Source organism: Ammodytes marinus, assembly GCF_949987685.1.
Source record: "Ammodytes marinus genome assembly, chromosome: 3".
NCBI lineage: Eukaryota > Metazoa > Chordata > Actinopteri > Uranoscopiformes > Ammodytidae > Ammodytes > Ammodytes marinus.
The window spans coordinates 23888645-23910636 of record NC_137232.1 but is presented as its reverse complement, the minus strand read 5'-3'; the positions used below and the strand labels follow the sequence as shown (position 1 = coordinate 23910636).

Below are 21992 nucleotides of genomic sequence, written 5' to 3'. Positions count from 1 at the left end.
AGGATCTGCAAAGAGGAGTGGTACAAATATCCTCCTGAGATGTGTGCAAACCTGGTGATCAACTACAAGACACGTCTGACCTCTGTACTTGCCAACAAGGGTTTCTCCACCAAGTACTAAGCAATGTTTTGATAGGGGATCAAATACTTATTTCACTCAATGAAATGCAAAATTATTTCTATCTTTTTTTATGTGATCTTCTGGATTTTCCTTTTGATATTCTGTCTATCACTGTTAAAATAAACCTATCATTAAAATTATAGACCGTTCATTTCATTGTAATTGGGCAAGCTTACAAAATCAGTAAGGGATCAAATACTTATTTCCTCCACTGTAGATCTCTTTTTTTGTTCTTCCCATCCATACTGACCATTATGACGGCGAGTGACACACTTAGAAGAGATGAACAGTGGCACATAACCTCTCTCCTGTAAAATAGGATTCTGGGTAACATGCTAATATCATATAATCTGAATGTTGAAAGTTGGGCATAAAAACATCTAAATACCCTAAAATCTTTAAGGGAGATTGTACGTATTTTTGACATACGTTTTACATCAACTCATACCTTTGGTGATTAGACAACAAAGAAGAATAAAAAAATCCTCTTAAAAAATATTTGGTCTGACTGCTTGAGATCCTGTTTGAAAACAGATCTGACACTCCAGACATCTTAGGTTGGAGATCTCACAGTTCAGAAGAAGGAATGGTACTTTTCAGGTTTTTTATAGGACAGATTATAGTTTATCTAATGTCTGGCAAACAATGGCTAGACTGACAGGACAGTAAACACAAATGCAAAAACACAAAGCAAAGATTGCAAAATAGCAAAAATATGTCGTCTCATGTTATCATGAACAAGAAGTCAGTAGATTATCCATTTAAGTAAGTGGTCCTAAAACATCTCTATTAAGCAGGGACCCAAACTAAGTGAGGAGACCCTGGCCGGCATTGTGTCCCGGCCAGTGCAGCTTCAACCAAGGTGAGTGGATCGATAAGGGCAGTGGTGAGGTGGGGGTTGGAGAATGGAAGGAACAGGAGCTAGTACACGGAGAGAGGTTAGGAGAGGCAGAAGCCCCAGGCTTGGGGAAGGAGGCGGGGTATATAGAGAGAGGGTTAGGTAAAAACTGAGGGAGCAGGGGGAAGGGAAATAGGGACAGGGCAAGGGTGTCAAGGAAACAGATGAGGCCATATGGGTTAAAGAGTGGTGTGAATTTGCCTCTAGATGTTGATCTTTAGCCTGTGTCACCATTTTAGAGATATGTCATCTGTATTTAGAAACCACGAGGAGGTGGGAGTGCTGGCACGATCACTGATCAGGTTAATGCATTGTTCAGAGGTTTCACTGATCCAAAATCAGCAATTGCTGAACACAAATGTACTCTAGAGATAATAAAGTGACCTTTAAAACGAAAAGAAGGAACCCACATTATTAGAACACTGCATATAAAGGTTAGAATGCTTTTCTTAAATCTTAAGGTCTGAGTGTTAAGAGCTCAAAATGCTGTTCTGTGATAAAACTTTTTCATCTGTGAATTTCTTTAGATGCATTGGGACAAGACCAGACGAAATTGAGATAACTGATTCAAGCAAAGAGGACACTCTACGCTTGGTTAAATATAATGGTGGAGGATTCTCTGGATGAACCAGGCAGAGACATGAGCCGAAACGTTCTGCCAGCCAGCTGCCTCCAGAGTATGGCTAGTCAGTTCACTGTGTGTGAAGCCAGGCATCACCCAGAAGTCATTTTTGGGGAAATCTCAAATTACTTAACAACACCGTCCTCTGAATGAGGGCAGAAATTATGAAAACGTGTCCTAGATGATGTAAGAATCAAGAGAGAGCAGCTGTACGGGGTTATGACGACACTCTCATAACCACACTAACATGTGGATTCTGAAATTACATCAGTAAACCCTTAGTTCAGTGGGCACCTGGCTTCACTCTGAGTGAAACTAGGTCAGTATGTGCAAGCATTTAAATAATTATTTCACTATGGGCTTAATTTTTAATGACATTTAGATGACCACTTAACTGAAAATGTACTTCAGTATTTAGGACCTGACTCAAGTGTGGGATGTGCTATTAATCCAAAACATATCTTATGAGTAGTAATGAGCACAGTACAGTCACCAGTTTTCTCAATGGAATCAATATAACAGTGACAATTTTTCATGGTGTTCTTTTTTTTGGCAAAAAATATTACAAGAACTTACCGAATATAAGAATACATATGGACAGCTGAAAAACAGTGTATTAAAGGCAAAACATCCTACAACTTGGCAAAGTATTCACTGAGCCAGTTGTATAGATCAACATAACGTACACTTAAACTAACATTTTAGTGAGTGAAAACAGAGAGGCAGAGTACACATTAGCAAGGGGGATGCTTGCTATGTGCTGGTTTCAGCCACTGTCATCCTAGACAGAGAATGATGGTGCCAAACGTTGGACCAGCGCTACTTTGTGCATTACGCATTGCTCATTATTAACACTGGGTTGTTGTGCTATAATATATATTTATTTGAAGCAGCACAATTTCAACTTCCATTCCAATCCTGACATGCATTACCACCCCAAATTTTGTAAGTAATGCCAAAAAATTCCCTAGCCACAGGTGCTCAATTGTTAAGATTTGCTGCATTTCTTTGTGCTACATGAAAGTAAACCACATTTAGTTTGAGAAAATGAGGATGCCACCGGGACTTTCGGCCCTGTGTCAAAGCACATTCAATCAGGTTTAAGTTGCCAGGGAAGTGTAAACATGGAGAAAACACAGTCTGATAATTTATTCTTACCAGTATTTAAATTGTGATCTGATTTTTCTTCAAGATAAATGTAACTGTTATGTTTATTAAGCAGGTAAATCATATGATGATACTGTATGCCAGTGTATTTTCACTAACTTTGCACCCAACTCGATGGGACGAGCAACTCAAGACCTCTGACTTTGCAGGCAAATATTTTAATATTAAACGTAAATATAATAAATAAAACTATGCCATTGTTTCGCTTTAAACAAACATATAGCGGCAATTTCACACCAGGATCTGCAGCGTGTGTATATATGCCGCTGTCACACCAGCCATTCCAGCAGGAGCATCTTACCACAGGACTCAGGCTTCCCCTCCGCTAGCACACTGTTGCTGCCACTCTTCTGCACCACCAGAGCTTCTGCTCACAGCCCCCACCACGCAGACCACAGCGCAGACAACACAGCAGCAAACAAAACACACGCACACACACACACACACACACACACACACACACACACACACACACACACACACACACACACACACACACACACACACACACACACACACACACACACACACACACACACACACACACACACACACACACACACACACACACACACACACACACACACACACACACACACACACACACACACACACACACACACAAACCAACAAAAGGAAAGGAAAGACAAAACAGTAAAGAGAAAATCATGAGGGTGAAATAATCATGGGAGAAGAAAAAAACTAAAAAGGTAGCTATAATAAAACATAATGGTTTGGATAGGCAGGAGAAACTAGAATTGAAAAAGCTTGTTTTTTGTTAAAAGTACCCTTTTTGAAATATACCCGCTCTTAAGTGTCACACTGTGACTTCAAACACAGGAGCCCCTTTTTATGAATATTGTATCCTGCATTAAAATCATCAGTTCAGGTGATTTAGGAGCAGATTCGATTTTAGATGCACCAGAACCTAATTAAAATAAACCGAGGCTTCATATTAGGGCTCTAGTATACTCAAATTGGCAATTAAATCTTAGCATGATGAAAACAGCTGGTGAAATTAGTTATACTCAATGCATTTTCAGGTCTTGGCTTTACAAGTTGTTGCAAAGGAGCTGGCAGTTGAATCATAAACATAGTTACATTCAAAAACACAGAAGGAACCGCTCAACCAACACATAACAATTAGTAGATTTAGTTCTTAGTTATTAGTCATTTTTTAATGTCAAGTATATTTTAAGCCGTTACATATAATAAATAACTTAATTTGTGCACATATTATTATTTACTATCCCTTATAAACCCAAACCAATTTAAAATGATAACAGAAAAGGTGCAACAAGAAGAGGAAAGATTATCAAAAAGTTCATGCAACTTGCAGGAAACTAAAAAAGAATAAACATAGATGTAGACTAACGCCATGCAGACATGCAAAAGGTCATTACATAAATACATGGAAAGGGATTTCTGTGTGGTGCTACACACAGACGGGCAAGAAAAGTGCATGTCTTGTGTAACCACAGAGAGAACACATCGTATCTATGTTTAGTTGCATCATACAGAGATAAGCCGCCATGTGTTGCATTGGATTTTCTGTTTTGTTTTGAATACAGAAGCTCTAGTCATATCTCAAATCATTCTGCCCTGATTGCTGACAAATACCACATTGTCACCATATCAAACTAGACTGTTTCTGAATAACAATCTCACCCTGAAATAAACTTGAACCTAGAGTGCATAAAGGGCTTATTGGCTTTTGTGTCCTTCAAGTATGCATCAAGACCACCCAACTACTTTGAGCATACAAAACCCACAGTGCACCGATTTACTTAAAACTACAAAAACCATGTGGACATTAAACATGCAGCAGCAGATTTTAAGACCCTGTAATGAAACCATTCTGTGCTTATCGGCTTAAAACCTGCAACATGTAAGCCAAACAGTTGGTTGGATGCAGTGTAATGTAGATTTAGCAAATAAAGGATATTATACTGTCCATTAGTTGAATTAACTACAGACAATTCTGTTCAAAATAAGTTGTCAGGCTCCAGTGATAACACCTGAACAATTATCTTAAAACAGACCACACATAGAGCAAGATACCCACACACCACCTTTAAACATCCCAGCATGCCTTGTGCATGGAGCAAGCCATCCTCAGCACAATTGTTTTGAGAGATTGTGTTTGTGTTTGTGTGTGTGAGTTAGTGTGAGAGAGAGAGAGAGAGAGAGAGAGAGAGAGAGAGAGAGAGAGGAAGAGGAGGAGAGAGAGGGAGAGAGAGAGAGAAAAGGGAGGAGAGAGGGAGAGGGAGAGATAGACAGATAGAAATGTATGAGTCAGTCAGAAGCGGAGGGAGATAATGTGGAAATTAATGAAACAAAAGATTGAATGAGACAAAAGGAACAGGAGCCTGAAAACGAAAGGGGAAGTTACCTGTGGGGTCAAACTCATTGGAGGGAAGTGAGGTTTTGTCACTTTTGGGTTTCTTGTCCGGGGGGTGGTCTTTACTGAGAATGCTGCTGGATCTAGACAAAGAGAAACTTCCATGAGAAACAGGTGCACAACTGCACATAGCAGAGGTGGGGGAAAGTCACTAATATGAAAGTCACAAGCAAGTCTCAAGTCATAACCTTCAAGTCTCAAGCAAGTCCAAGTCACTGTGGTGAGAATCAAGCAAGTCACAAGTCAAGTCATTGCTCAGGTCAAGCAAGTCACAAGTCAAGTCATACAAAAATCATATGATCTAACCCAGTTTCTACATTTAAAAGACCTGCATTCCACAGTTCTCTTCTTCATACCGTCATCGACAACATCATCCTTGAACTACAATTGAATTATTCTTGGTCTGACCGAGGGGTCTTCAACTAAAATTTTAATGGGTCCAGTTGACAACATTTTCTTACAGCAAAGGAGAGAATCTCACAATGTCTGCATCCAATAGCGACCCCTTATCTATCACATATGATCAACACTGCACATTTCCTTTTCTTTCAACCACATTTAGGCTACTTTCAATTTCCAAGTAGCTTACTTTTAACATGGAAAACAAGAAAGGCAAATAGTAACAGATAGGCCTATATTTACACAAAACAGACACTTAATGCCTATAATGCATTTCAAATAAAACAGGGCAAGGATCTGCGCTATGGCAAACATATCATATCACCTTTTATGTTATGGCAGGATCACATTTTGATTTATCCCAATTAATTTATTTTTCATACTGGGGGGCGAACTGTCACAACGGGCAGTTTGCTGTGCTGTCGGTGCGGGGGCGGCGGCTGTGAGCTGTCGGAAGGAGCCGGTCAACGTGGAAGGTCGAACTGCATCATATAGGCCTAGGCCTACATCATAACCGCTGTTTAGTCTCACAGAGATGCTTTTATAAAGCCTACAGTCCGTGGAGGTAGGGCGCTCGATAAGGAAGAATGCGTTATCAAGGCAGCAGCGCTGCAGGAAATGCTCGTTACTTTCGTTTTCTTTTACAAGACTTCCCGGGGCCGTTACAACGTGAAAAGGGAAGGGAAGAAGGTGCTACATATTTACTGTGATTGGGTTATAAGTGTGTGGGAGGCTCACGTGAATTATTCTTGGTCTAGCCCATGGACATATAAAGAAAGGTCTAGCCGCCTCCATGACTGCTGCTCCTGTGTTGACCTGCTGACGTTGTTTGTCGGTGCAGCGCGCTGCGTGCATTGCACTGTAAAATCACCCGATCATGTTTCAAAATATTATAATAATAATAATTCAAGTCATTTCGAGTCTTCTGTCTCAAGTCTAAGTCAAGTCTCAAGTCATGAAGATCAAGTCAAAGTCAAGTCGAGTTTTTTATCAGTGTTAGTCAAGCAAGTCTCAAGTCCTCAAATTTGTGTGACTCGAGTCCCCCATGTCTGGCACATAGTGTTAAATGTTGGAATGTGTACCAAGTATGTGCCGTCACATACAACTATTTTGTAAATAGCGATTTCTTTCTTTCTTTCTGTACAGGCAATGACATTGTTTGTCATGTGTTTCTGTACTACTAGCCTGTATAAATGCACTAGCTGCGGCCAAGCGAAGGTTCAGAAGGAATTACACCAACACACAGAACCAGCAATTGTTCACTTCAGCATTGAGAATAATGTGGCTAGAGGACCTCCTAGTGTATGAATAATGCTGAGTGTGTGTCTACTGTATAATGTGACAGGCAGAGAGGATGTGGAGCCGCTCTGCTGAGTGCCCAGAGAAAGGACGCTCCTTAGAGGAGGTGCTACAAGGCCAAACTCTGGCTTGAACCTCGGGAGGCTATGTATGGCTGCCTCTGCCTATACCAGCCCCAACTGTGAAAGGCCACTGTTCTGTTCACAGTGAAAGGCAGTGATGGGCCGCCCTCAGAAGAGGGACCCCTTTGTCCCTCACTCTGTGTGTGTGTGTGTGTGTGTGTGTGTGTGTGTGTGTGTGTGTGTGTGTGTGTGTGTGTGCGTGTGTGTGTGTGTGTGTGCACGAGTGAGAGAGTAGGGGTGGGGGGGTGTTTGGTCCAAACTCTGAAGACGTCTGTGTTGCAGCACACCAGTCCTTCTTAAAACCGGCCTCATTCCCCTCATGTCGAGCGTTGTGTATAGGGCTGCAACTAACGATTATTTTGATAATCGATTAATCTGTCGATTATTTTCTCGATTAATCGATTATTAATCGATTAGTGTTTTGGTCCGTAAAATGTCAGAAAATGGTGAAAAATGTTGATCAATTTTCCAAAGCCCATGTTGACGTCCTCAAATGTATTGTTATGTCCAACACACACAGATATTTCAGTTTACTGTCATAACGGGATTAAAGAAACCAGAAAATATTCACATTTGAGAAGCTTAAATCAGAGAATTTGGAACATTTTTATTCAAAAATTACTCAAGACGATTAATCGATTATCAAAATAGTTGGCGATTATTTCAATAATCGATTAATAATCGATTCATCGATTAATCGTTGCAGCTCTAGTTGTGTATGCAAACCAATGGTGTGTGGCGACAGGATTACCTGCCCATAAGCATGCATATATATTTGCAATAAAATATGATGAAAAACTAGTCTTACCTGTTTGCTTTCTTGGGAAACCTGCAAAATAAAGCAGAATGACCATCAGTGTCTTCCAGAAATGTAAATATAAAACTGAGCTGTTTACGTCTATGTTGAGGCTGAAAAACAAGATGCGAGCCTGAGACCCATATAGTGGTAAACATGATAATCCTGATCAAACATCAGAGTTCTTCGGCGGCAGATTAAAGCCTTTTCCAGGTCAAATGTCCCCCGCCTTTCAGATTTCAGCTGTGTGCCATATACAGGAGAGAGAGGGTGTGTGTGTGTGCACGCACTGTGGTTTAGTTCTTCACACACATCACAACTTGTCTGTAATAATCATATCCAAACACATCCATGGATATTTCCTTTGAAGCAGCCTGCCCTGACAATGATCACTGCCACAAAGTGATACAGTGAAGAAATTATTTAGGTCAGGGGTTCTCAAACTTTTGATAGCTGAGGGCCAATTTAGGAACCCAACATTGGACCGAGGGCCGCCGAAGGAAAAAAAATTATAAAACTGAAATAATTTCAATGGCCAGCGTCTTTGCGTCTTTACAGTTTAAATGTATTGGTCAGCATCCAATACTGTGTAATTAACACATTTAAAGTAATAAATGAAGGGCTAGGTCTCATTTCAACATTGGGGAACACACATTAAAAGCGGGGGTCTGGGGGTTGTCCCCCAGAAAAATTTGAGGTTCGAACACTTCATTTTGTGCATTTTGGTTAATTTTTATGCAGTAATTTGTGTCTTCTGTATTTATTTATGGTGGAAATGTTAAGGAAAAGACAACTCACTCCCATTGACACACATCTAATGGAATATAGGCCTAAATCAAGGCACTGAGGCATTCTGTATTGCATTCAAATATTTATTCTACTTTATTGTTCAAAACTTTCTACACATTGAAAACTTATCACCTTTTGGAGTGTTTTTTTGTAGGACTCACTACTCATGATGCAGCAGCAGTGTTAACTATTATGACACTATACATTGGAAATAAACAGGGTGGGCTATCAGCAGTCAACTAGGCAGATAGTTCCATGGCTATCAGCAGCTAGCTAACGTTAGTTTGTTAGCTAAACTTTAGGCAAAAGAGTTAGAAACCAGATAATGTTAGCATCCATCCTTAGACACTTGACCTAATCTAATTCACCTTGAATGTGAGAAAGTGCATCGTATTGGGCTTGACAAGCTCACTATCTAACAACTTACATTAGGACCACTACACTGCCTGCTGCACTGCGGGAGGCTGACCAGCCGTCTGCAACGAGAGGCAGAGGCCAGCCGAACTTCGCAAGTTTAATAAGTGGGGAATGAATACAAACTATTAGGGGGGATATTTAAGTGTTTCGACCCCTGTACTGTTTTTACTGTTACGGGGGACGCATCCCCTCCGTGCGTTTCAATAAAAAAATAAAATAAAAATAAAAATAAAAATATGATAATTTTTTTTTTTTTATAATTCATAATTCAATGCGGGCCGCCAGATATGCTTCCGCGGGCCGCACTTTGAGAACCACTGATTTAGGTAAACCGTCCGCTCCATTTGAAAAGGCGATGTTTTCAAAGAAGTTGGAGATCTGTATATTGATTGACTTGCTATTTGGCAAAAGCACCACGAATGAGACACTGCTCGGTTCATCCTCACAGTAAGTGTTTGATCTCATCTTAAGGATACAGCCTCACACTTTAAAATGGGCTATATTCACTAGGAATGCACCGAATATTCGGCCACCGAAAAAGTTCGGCCGAAAATGGCAAAATAAGTCATTTTCGGTTTCGGCCCGAAACAGTTAAAAAGCCGAACAACATTACCGAAAATTGGCGAACTAAATGACACTAAGGAAATATGTTTTTAAAAGAGCTGCGCGCTTGTAAACCAGGAAATGGCAGTAAAGAGAGACGTAACCGTGTATGCGAGTCCACGTCTCTTTGTGAGCGCGCAGCAGGAGCAGTTTGGAGCGTGCATGAAAATGTCAGAGTCCAGTGTGGGAGCAACTGGATGAAACGGCGCAGACAGTGCAATGCTTTATGCAGCATAAAGTTAAAACGCTCGTCCAAGACTGATGTTTAATCACCTTAGAAACACAATAGCCTTGCGCGAGCGAAGCAGCGATTCACCCGGTGCAACTCTGTGACAGTGTGACAGTTGGTAACGGTGTCATTCACAGTGACACCTCGCCGGTGAGGGCCGCCGCGCAAAAAAAACTTTAGTTTGACAGCTAAAATGATAACGGGAGATATCCTGTCCGTTAGCGCTGTTGGGGGAAAAGGCTCCTACGGTCTGATTGCATTTCTCGAGCCTGAATACACAGCCATGTCGGCAAACTACATGTCCAGTGAGCCGCCTCCCCCCGTTAGTTTCAGTCTACAGACGAAAAAGTTACAATCACCTCCTAAGCATGGACATCGTTTAAAGCCTCTCATTGTTATGATCAGGGCTTTGATGCAAATTCTGAAGTCTGGACATTACGGTGGGAGCTGTGGTGCAGTTTTTTTTAGAGCAACTCAACCTGCACTGCAAAAAATTAAGAAAGGCAATAAGTCGATCTTTTTGTAGATTCATCCTCATATAACTATAGGCCTAAGTCAAGGTAAAAATCAGTGAGTGGTTCACAAATTAATTCCTAGTAAAATATAAATTTTACTCTTAGATTTGAAGGTTTTACTGTTTATTTATTTATTTAGGGTTGCTTTTTAGTTGTTGGCTATATTTGAGGAGAACATTTGGGAGTTCATGTATGCAATGTTGAAATAATTGACTAAATAATAAACAAAACTGCAAAAGTCTCTTTCGGTATTCGGTTTCGGCCTTTCGGCCAACTGTTTAATTTTATTCGGTTTCGGTTTCAGCCAAGAATTTTCATTTCGGTGCATCCCTAACATTCACCATATGTTCTAGGTTCCCTATGAAACCCTGGGGGACACCAAGATAATCTATACTTAAGCTATTTAAAGGCAGGGTAATACTAATCATGTATTCTATCTGTGATACACTTTCCACTGAAAGGAAAATCTCCAAAGCTGACTCATGTCGGTTGTTCCAATTATCTGTGTGGCCCCTCAGCTTACTCGTGGTAGGGAGTCAGTACACAGTCAGTATAGGTTGTTTTTTTACAGGCAGGGGGAGAAATGTTTTCCCACTCTTCTTCATAAAGTAAAAAAAAAAAAACACTTCAACTGGGTTAAAGGTTGAACTGTTGAATAATTACCATGAAGCCTAAATTTAGATTCAGAAGTTTTTTTTATTAAGACATCCCAGCCACAAAACAACCGTACATCAACAAATCTTTCAATACTTTGTCAAGCCCACATCTCTTTATCCCGGTCAACCGTTGCTAGGCGAGACAACAGTTCACTTCAAGTGAGGTTTGGCCATGTAAAATGTAATTATTTAAACTAGGTCTGTAAAATTCTTTAAGAAATTTAAAATAGACAAAGACAGCAAGAAATTTGATGTAACTCTGAATTGCGTATTCTTTCAATTCTAAATACTCTATTTTAACACAAAAGCATAGACGCAATAACTACACATTAAAGACCACCAGTCTTCCATAATGGGGAAGTCTCACGACTAACTAGCCCACATTAACTCTCTTTCTCCTGGCGACAGTGTGTCCCATTCAGAGTCAAGCAGGGGCAGCTGAATGGCCCGTTTATGAAAATGCCTCAGACTGTAATAAGTTCCAGAGCTTCCAGCTGAAAAAAAAGCTTTAAGTAGCCCACTCCCTAAGAAACCTCTGAATTGGAGAGATGGAAAAGTCAGCACATAAACACACACACTGAACTGGGACATGCGTACGTACAAGCTGAGGGAAGGCAACACTGAGTAGGCCAATGTTGTTCTTGGTGGATCATACAGGAACAAATTAAAATGTGCTAACCAAGTTCTAAGGCAGTGGATGATGCGTCAGGCTGTCTAAAGTTTCTATGCTGAACAAGGCTTATGAATCATCTTTCAGAAATAATGCTGTACCTCTACTGATGTTTTCATAGTGCTGCACAGACGCTGCAAATACTTCTTAAACGTCAGGAGAAGTTGGTGAAAACACACAAGCATACCACAAGTTCCCTAGTTGCCCCTGGCACCCAGATGACTGTAAACCCTTTTCAAGGTCTAGATGCCCCTGTTGACAATTGTGTTTCTAATGTCAATATACAAAGGGAAGTCTTAAATAAAGTAAAAACATTCCGCCTGGCCGGATGAGATCGCTGCTGTCATTAGAGCTCCAATGATTAATCTAAAAAAGCGATTATTAAATTAATCGCCAACTATTTTGATAATCGATTCATCGTTTCGAGTAATTTTCTAATAAAAATTTACAGTAAACTGAAATATCTTTGTGTTTTGGACATAACAATACATTTGAGTTAGTCAACAAGGGTTTCGGAAAACTGATCAACATTTTTCACCATCTTACAGACCAAACCACTAATCGATTAATCGGAAAAATTAAATCAACAGATAAATCAATTATCAAAATAATCGTTAGTTGCAGCCCTAGCTGTCATATTGATTTCCAAACTAAAATGGCAAATTTGGCGTGAAAAAAAAAAAAAAAAAAAAACTCGACCCACCAGCAACACAGCGTAGCTGCACAACACAGCAGTACTAATAGTGATACAGACTGTCTGAAAGAGCAGAAATCATAGAAAACATGAGATGCAGAGTAATACTACAAAATGTACTAGGGATGGGCATAATTAATCGATTTATTGATCATTGATCGTTAAGAATATTGTCGATCTCGTAAAATTGTTATTGATCATATAGCCGTTGTTTTGCGCAGTGTGAGTCCGGCAGCACAGCAATGAATTTCACTATGTGGCAGCACCAAAGACTGTATGGGCACTTTGGGCAGCAGTAAAACATCCGACCAGCAGGGGGAGATACTTAACTAGTAGTAGAAGACAACAGAACAGGCTCAGGCAGCAGCCTGCGAGCTGCCGTAGATCTCAAAACATAAACAGGAAGAAGTCAAGGCGAAGTTTGGCATCGGACAGCTTTAGAACTTAGAACCTAAAATAACTAAGTTCATTAAGCATTGTGAAACCTTATATAAGTACAACACTTAAACAAACCGAATGATGTACCACTTGTACATTGAAGCCTACATCCGACTCTGTTTAACGTGTCACATTAGCGGCTAACTTTAGCGTCTATGCTTTCCTACTTCGCCCTCATCAGGGAACTAATTTGCACATTTTAGATGATGATTAGATGAAGTAACGTTAGGTCCTTTACCACTCAGAGAAACGTGCCGTGCCCTTAAGCAGTCTTTGGCAGCATCTCAGGAGGCGCATATGTGTTTAAACTTTAAAAGGTATCGTAGCATTGGCTCATTGTTGGCTCATAGCCTCGGGCTTTAACCAGCGCCGCATTTTATTATTATTTTATTTAAAAAAGTTGCCTTGTCTTAATAGATTGTTGTTTGCCTAGAAGATCTTGGAATAAAGATGTAATTGAGTAAAAACCTCTTCTATACGGTCTATGGTAAAAACGCTGTATTTTGGATGTTCTGTTGGCATTTTATAGTATGTAAAAAGATAACGATTAATCGATAATTGATCGTTAATTTTCCCGATGATCGATCAATGACATTTCTTAAAATGCCCATCCCTAAAATGTACTGCTGTTGATTTTAAAAGTTGTCTTTATATTTTTAAACATTAAAAAGCATTCAAATTATGCTTAAAATTGCAAAGTAATAACTGACAAATTAAGCTAAATTATCAAATGCATTTCCCTCTTGAAATTGCTATGCACCATCCTGCCCTTTGGATTTCATAGCAACCTTGGAAAGAGACATATTGCAATGTTAAGACACATTTACACAATATATGCAAAATACATTTTGTGTGAACTTTCAACATGTTAATTTAGATTAAAAATTATTAATCATTGTACCAAAACATGTTTATTTTATTTTTTTAATTTTTAAGATATTTTTTGGCATTTTTATGCTTTATTGGCAGTGCAGAGAGACAGAGGTGAATTGGGGCAGAGAGGGGAGCGACATGCAGAGAACGACCGCGGGCGGGAATCAAACCCGGGTCTGCTGCCGCCGGGCCCGGCCCGGGGGGGACGCCCTACCAACTGAGCTAAGGGCGCCCCCGAAACATGTTTCCTTTTAACATTTTCATGTAATATATTTCATATATTTCTTATAATTTTTAGAGTAGTATTTGTGATGAGGCCTTTAAAAAACTAAATACTGTAGGATGTGTAAGATACCTGTTTGCCTCATTCTGTCAAATTGTATTCTCAATGCATGTAACTTACAATTAGTTGAGCCATGCACGTTAACTACAGCATGCATTCTTAACCCTAACCCAAGATTTACTGTCCAAAATAAGTAACTGTCATAATTATGTTAGCAGCTAAACTGCTTAAGAGGCTCCATTTGGTCATGCACGCCTCCACAGCAGAATACTGTACGTTTACGCAGTTTTAGTTGCCACTGGGAAATGAAATGTTGTAGAGCAAATTCTGAGGGGAGATATTTGTTACAGTATCCCGGATTCCAGTCACCCCATTGCTGACCGGTGATTTCAAAGGGGTCTAATACCAGGGCAAAGTTTCCTTTGAGTTTTAACTGAAAAGTCACTGACGCACAGTCAACGCTTACATAATTTAACAGTATTTCTAGTGAACTATCACAATGGCTCCACATTAGCAGTGAATTCTCTGTCCGGTAGACAACAGTAGTTTATTGTTATATGTCCCAATGATACTTAACACTCTACTATCAGAACAATAAACAACCTTTAGCTGGCCATTTGCAAAACATTTTTTTACAATTAATCAAGAGAAATAAACAGAATAATCAGTAAAAATGGTTGCAGCCAAAAAAAAAACACTTATATTGTAAGACACAATGTGAACAGCAGTGATAATATTGCTATGCAACGCTTGTCAATATTTACTCTGCTGTAGCACTTGATATGTTCTCTTGATAATACATAAAAAAACACTTCAGAGAGCAACACTTAAAGGCACAATATGTAAAGATGTTGCATTGAAACTTCACAAAATGACACACACACACACACACACACACACACACACACACACACACACACACACACACACACACACACACACACACACACACACACACACACACACACACAGGCCACTTTATTAGGTACACCTGTTCAATTGCTTGTTAAAACAAATAGCTAATCAGCCAATCCCGTGGCAGCAACTCAATGCATTTAGGCATGTAGACATGGTCAAGACAACGTGCTGAAGTTAAACCGAGCATCAGAATGGGGAAGAAAGGGGGTTTAAGTGACTTTGAAGGAAGCATGGTTGATGGTGCACGGCTGTATGGATCCACGCTTTCATGGTGTTTACGCCAAATTCTGACCCCTTCCATCTGAATTTCGCAACTGAAATCAAAACTCATCAGACCAGGCAATCATTTTCGAATATTCTATTGTCCAATTTTGGGGAGCCTGTGCAAATTGTAGCCTAAGTTTCCTGTTCTTAGCCGACAGGAGTGGCACCCGTTGGGGTCTTCTGCTGCTGTAGCACATCTGCTTCAAAGTTGGACGTGTTGTGCGTGAAGATATGGTATTCTTCTGCATACCCTGGTTGTATTGAGTGGTTATTTGAGTTACTGTTGCCTTCCTATCATCTAGAACCAGTCTGCCCATCCTCCTCTGACCTCTGACATCAACACAGCATTTTTGTCCACACTAACTGGATATTTTTTCTTTTTCGGGCCATTCTCTGTAAACCTTAGAGATGGTTATGAGGGAAAATCCCAGTAGATCAGCAGTTTCTGAAATACTCAGAACAGGCTGTCTGGCACCATCAACATTGCCATGTTCAAAGTCACTTAAACCCTCTTTCTTCCCCATTCTGTTGCCCGGTTTGACCTTAAATATGTTGTCCTGTCCAGGTCTGCATGCCTAAATGCATTGAGTTGCTGACATGTGATAGGCTGAGCAAGTCACTAGACAACTGTGCGTTTTCATTGCATTGCATTATTTTGTGATGGACTAAGATTATGCCTTCCCCTCCGCTGCTGTACCCGTGACTGAGCGATTAGCTTTGGTTGCATGCAATGCGAGGGCTGGTTGGTGAGCTCAACAAACCTGTTCACCTGCTGTCAAATGCGGGCTAAACACTGTTCATATCCATATTCTATTCACAATGTCAACATAAACAAAAATCATTGAGATACAGACAGCTTACATCTGCTGCCAATAAATAGCGAGCTTACGTTACATAGGAAGATGTGAAGTGAATAATGCCAGCCACTAATGTAAATGGTAATGACGTAGCCTATAATGTTACGTAATTCTTTATAAGAAGGAGCAGGCGTGTGGAAAGTGAGCGAGGAGATTGAGCTTCCTGTTAAATTCAGTGAATGTGTATTTTGCTTGTGTTCAGCTACCGGTTGTGATTTAGCCAAGTTAACCAAGTTAGCTCCGGTTAGCATTAGTGAAACACCTAGCTTACTGAGGCTGTCATGAAGCCAGACACCACGGCCGTGTCCGTGTAGACTTCCACAACAAGCTTGATCATACAGTGTAGGCTCATCGTGTCTACCGCGCCTAGATTTCCTCCTGCTATTTTATTTCCACTTATCAACCATGGCTGAGATCAGACCCGGCACAACAGTGCACTATGTGCATGGCGAAACAAAATACCTTAAAAGCTTAATATAGAAATGTGTTAGAACTTTTTGGGTAGTGAAGTTTAACTGAGCTGGCTCTGGGTCAATAAGGCTGTATCCTTAAGATGAGATCAAACACTTACTGTGAGAATTAACCTGAGCAGTATCTCATTCCTGGTGCTTTTGCCAAATAGCAAGTCAATCAATATACAAATCTCCAAGGCAACTTGTTTTGCAATGGATGAAGACACAAACTCCCATGATCCTGTGCAACATTATGATGTCATCAAACTCAGTCTTTTGTAATCGTTTTAATCATGAGCCCCCTAGCGGTGGAAAATTACATATTGTACGTTTAAAGTTCTTTGAAGTTTATAACTTTTAGACTAAAGACTATATGTAGATCTTTTTTTTTTTATATATATATATTTTGGGCATTGTTATGCTTTATTGATAGTGCAGAGAAACGGGTGCAATGGGGCAGAGAGGGGAGTGACATGCAGAGAACGACCGCAGGCGGGAATCGAACCCTGCTGGGCCCGGCCCGGGGGGGGGGGGTGCCCTGCCAACTGAGCTAAGGGTGCCCCCAATGATATGTAGATCTAAGAGAAACTGGACTCAAGAATCAATTTTCCTCAGGTCATTAAATTCTTCAGATCTAGCTATAAAAAGGACCTCTTCCTGGACGCTGCCATTGAATTTGCAGTGAGCAAGAAAAGGGAGAATGAAGGCAGATTCAGAACATGGTGGGACGGGAGGGAGGGAGGAGCAGTGCTGGAGCGGGCCTGGGCTTGAATGCTCCATTGAGGTTTGGTGTTTTGATGGAAAACTGTGGCAGAGCTGGGCCAACTGCAGCAACAGTGGCAGCAAGAGAGGCCGGGACCAGACCAGAGCGTGGAGAGAGAAAAAGTAGTGGAGGAGGGAGGGACGAACAGCCCCGAGGGACTCCGACACACAGCCATTTCTGTGAAAGGATCTCCCAAAGTAAAGAGGAAGGAAAACAGTTAACAATAAGGAACTAGACCAACTCAGGCAAAGATTCACAGGAAGCTCTTCAAGTTATTTTTCTTGGTTCCTCTTACAATCACTAAAAACAGATACTGACAGTAAGGCGGCAACTAACAACGACAATGTTGATAGTCGAAAAAAAACTGCAGTCAGCAGCGATTCTGGAGACTGCTTGTTACCAAATCACTTTTTTATTAAAATCAGTGAATATCTTCAATATAAAAGCCAGGGCTCTCGATTAACTTTTGCACTAGTAGCAGTGGAACTATCAACTTTCTCAGGTGGTCGCACAAGCACAAGATTTTGCCGGGTCTTACGTTTACATTTTGTTCCCATGTTACCTTACCAAAACAGTAATGATCACTTGCACCTATGACTCACACACCAATGCGACTAGGTAAACATTTAACTTACGTGGTGACGTATGGCAAGAAGCAATCAAGCCTACTAGGTCTGGATCTTTAGGAGCAGTGTGAGTACATGTATGCAAGCGGCGGAGTGGGGCAATCGTGCTCAGGGACGGTACGGGGCAACGGGCCTAGTATGAGGAGTCCCTTGGTTGCAGTCGAGAGCCCTGACAGCCTAGGTTCTGTAAACGGGCATGTTGTTAGCTAAGGTAGGCCCTTTGCTTACGTACCTTTTTTATTTTTTTTACATACCAGTTTACAGAGCCTAGGCTATGTTTCAGCGTACAAACCATACGGACAGGTAGCTTTTTTTAATTTAAGATACATTTTGGGCATTTTTCATGCTTTATTGATAGATAGAGAGAGACAGAGATTTCAGCTCCACCGGTTGAAAAGGAGGCGCAATGATGTAACCAACTAATAAACAACTATTCAAGTTATCGGACAAAATGTAATAGTCGATTATTTGTTGCACCTTTAATAGACAGATTGCTGAATTTGAATTATAAGCAACTAATTTAATATTTTAAACGTGCCAAGAGTAATCTCAAACTGATCATGAGAACAAGCCTTGACAGGACAAATCTGATGTACCGAAGTTACAAAGCTTTACCCTGACTTTTTCCTATGAGACAATGCTGTTGTTGTAAAATAGCAATATGTAGTCGCTGCAGTGATTTGGAGTCCCCTTTTCTAAAAGCAGGGCAACACAGCTCACACTTCAGGGGTTGTTTGGCCTTGGGTAGGCGAGGCCTGTCTCAAACTAAGAGACTATTGGACAGTTTTGGGAGTTGCCTGCAGGCTGCAGGGATCTGACTGGGGTGTGTTCCATTCCAGGAGTTTAAATACTCCATAACCTTAGACATTGCAAAACATCCTCAAATGTTAAACTGGTAAACGTGACACAACTGGAGTGGAACTCAGTGGTGATGTTACACCTTTCTAAGCTTGGTTTTGTGCAAAGTCATGGCACTGGCTCGCCAAGAAGCCCTATGGAACTGGCAATATCTAATTTTCAGCAAGCCAGCCATTCATTCATGCCACCTCTTTAAAGCGGCTCTGTGATTCTATTTCTGTGTGGTAATGATGTAAAGTCTCTTGAACAGCCTGATTCATGCCTGCAGCCTGCCAATGGGAGAGTACACGCACACACACGCGCACACACACACACACACACACACACACACACACACACACACACACACACACACACACACACACACACACACACACACACACACACACACACACACACACACACACACACACACACACACACACACACACACACACACACACACACACACACACACACACACACACACACGGCTTGTTATCTAATCTATATACCTGAGTCACACAATGTGGGTGCACACACACAAACATGACGTCACTGCTTTCCACTCCCTGCCACTGAGGAAAAAAGTAGTGTCTACACTACACCCACACACAGTCATCCTCCTCCTTTAAAACGACTTCTGTGTTAGACTAGTCTTATATCAAAACACTATGCACACTCTCAACATCTGACCTCAGCAGTGTACATGCACAATTATTGAGATATCGATTTAAAGAGGCAGAGCACTAAGTGAGTGTGTGAGACACAGGGAGAGAGCGAGAGAGGTGTGGTGTGCGTTAGAGGGACAAGAGCAATAGCTCTGGAGCTCAAGCTACAGCCTCAGGGGGAAAACAGTGCCCTTTCTGCCCCAATAAACCTCATCAGGATTCCTGGCATTAGGGCTGGGGGATAGACATTTCTTCACGCTATGCTGTCTGCTGTCCTCCAGAACTGGGAAAGGAGAGGACGTGCTTTAACATCCACACTGCTTCTGGTCATGAGCCCTGAAGAATAACCCTGCAAGCTTTTCTAATCCAAGGCACAACTTCTTTCAACTGAGTAAATTATATAAATCTTGTCAATGCATTGTTTTCCTTTGAAGTTCAGCTTGGTTTTGAGAGAGATTTTCCAACATGGTAAGTTTAAGTGACTGCCAGAGACACATGGACACCTGGATTAACAGACTGTGTGAATGATTTGGTATGCTGTACTGATCTCACAGATCGTATTAATGGCTGTTCAAAGCAGACTTATTAAGACATGTAACATGATGCAACCTGTAGTAAAAGCAAATTACTGATACCTCACTATCTCCAAAATGTTCCATCCTATCCATTTACGGGACCACAAGTGCGTTTAAAATCAAAGATTCTTATAGCAACGGTGTCATTATATAGGTGATTTCTAGTCATTCCATTTGTGTCTTCCATGAATACAGTCCAGGATGTTTAGGTCCGTCTAGTCAGGCCTAGATCAGCAGAAACAGGCAGTATTAAGATGTATCACAGTGCAGCAGCATTGGTCGCTCTCTACAAAAACAGCCTAACCTAGCACACAGGAGACAACATTCAATTGGATCGTCCCCATTCGGAGATCTCAGCATGGCACATAAATCACATCCACTCAACAGAAGCAATGATGCTGTTCGTTTAAACCCCAACCATCTATTTTGAAGCAGTTACACGTGTATTTTGCTTATATTTAGACAACGAATGTAGTGTAATTACAAAATGTAACAGTGAGTGATCTAAGATAAATCAGCAGTATCATATCTCTTTGGCCAGTGTGCAGCCTGCGGAATAGCGTGGCTTCACAAGTACCTCAGTAAGCTTGAAGGCACTAGCCTAGTTCATTGCTACAAAACCCCTTACATGGATATGTGAGGACATAACACTTGGCCAAGACAGCTCTCTGCCCTTGTCCCCTTTTTCTCTATTGTAGTGATCCTGTCTTTTGTGGAGTGAAAGTAATGTTTGGGCCCTGGAGCTCTATCGGTTAACAGGGCATCATTGTACAGGGTGTCCACAAGCATCAGCATCACAGGGAATGGGTGATGGACCCCTAACTCCTCCAGCACTCACTGAGGAGCCCCAGCTAAATGCCCAGACTTCACTCACTCTCCAACATCACTACCACTGGAGCATCGCCCGTTTCTTTACCTCTCCGCCATATTCCTTTTTGTTCATCTTAAGTGTCATTTGCTCACCTTTAAGGCCAGGACACACCGGTCCGATAGGGCTGGGCGATATGACGATATCCTATCGTGGACGATATGAAAGTGTCTACCGGGAGAGATTTGGCCATACCGTTTATATCGCGGAGATAAAAAGTTGATGTGGCGGGAGCATATGGAGCGGGAGGCAGCTGTCCCTCCGAGTCCCTATAGTTACACTGCAGTTACAACGCCGCGCCACACGGGGGCTCTGCAGCAGAGTTCTGGGCTGCAATACAGCTTTTCTACCCGCAACAGAAGAAGCCTCATCTGTTGCTCTAGCTGTCTAGCTCATGGTCTAGCTTCGGTGCGCCGTCACTAAAGTTAACAAACCAACTCCGTGTCAGGTGGCAGAGCAGCTGGTTTTAACGGTCAAAAATGTCATCGGTCAAAGGAAACTTGCTTGCTGCTTCAGCGTGCTGTTGTCGTGACGCAGAGTTGGCTTGTTTTAAGCCGCAAACTACATGGGTTAGCTCTCGTGAGCTAGCTGGCTAATAATTACATCTTTAGCCTACTCGGGGCTTCACCCCCGTGCTGTTATTGTTGGAGACAGCCAGCAAGGCTGGTTTTATGTAACTTTAAAACATGTCAAACTTGAAAATATTATTTGTGTTGAAGTATTACCAGGCATTTGCTCATTAGTTAATTTTGACAGCTTTTTTAAATGAAGATGAGCAAATACTGCAGTAAAATTCAAGTCTTTCATTATTTTGATATAGGCTACTATCAATTGGAAAATGTAGGCTCTTTGGTTGATGCTGTCATTTTTATTTTGCACTGACTGACTAAAGCCAGACTGGTGTGGTATTTTGCACCAGTTTCTCTTTTGTATGGAAATTTAAGTTCCAAGCAAAATGAAAATAATCTAATGTGATTAAAGTTCAGTACGGTTATTGTAATCCATTGAATTTTAAGGAAAAATACTATATCGTGATATATATCCATATCGTGATATAAAATTACCTATATTGTGATATAAGATTTGGTCCATATCGCCCAGCCCTACGGTCCGACTACCGACCCTCGCCCGAAAATGGAGTCTGCTGATTCAGGCAGCTCCAGTCTGCCC

General features: G+C 41.1%; 1 protein-coding gene across 3 annotated transcripts in view; it reads right to left on the bottom strand.

The window, feature by feature from the left end:
* The window catches only part of arhgef12a (Rho guanine nucleotide exchange factor (GEF) 12a), a 52332-nt gene that overhangs the window by 19179 nt on the left and 11161 nt on the right, over positions 1 to 21992 (bottom strand). For 2 of the 3 annotated variants that reach the window (XM_080025052.1, XM_080025054.1), the window contains exons 2-4: positions 7837 to 7857; positions 5200 to 5291; positions 3109 to 3174 (exon numbers count right to left, since the gene is read on the bottom strand). In XM_080025052.1, the coding sequence (XP_079881178.1) occupies positions 3109 to 3174; positions 5200 to 5291; positions 7837 to 7857 (179 nt within the window). The remainder of the gene's footprint in view (positions 1 to 3108; positions 3175 to 5199; positions 5292 to 7836; positions 7858 to 21992) is intronic. The other variant, XM_080025053.1, reaches the window with a different exon arrangement.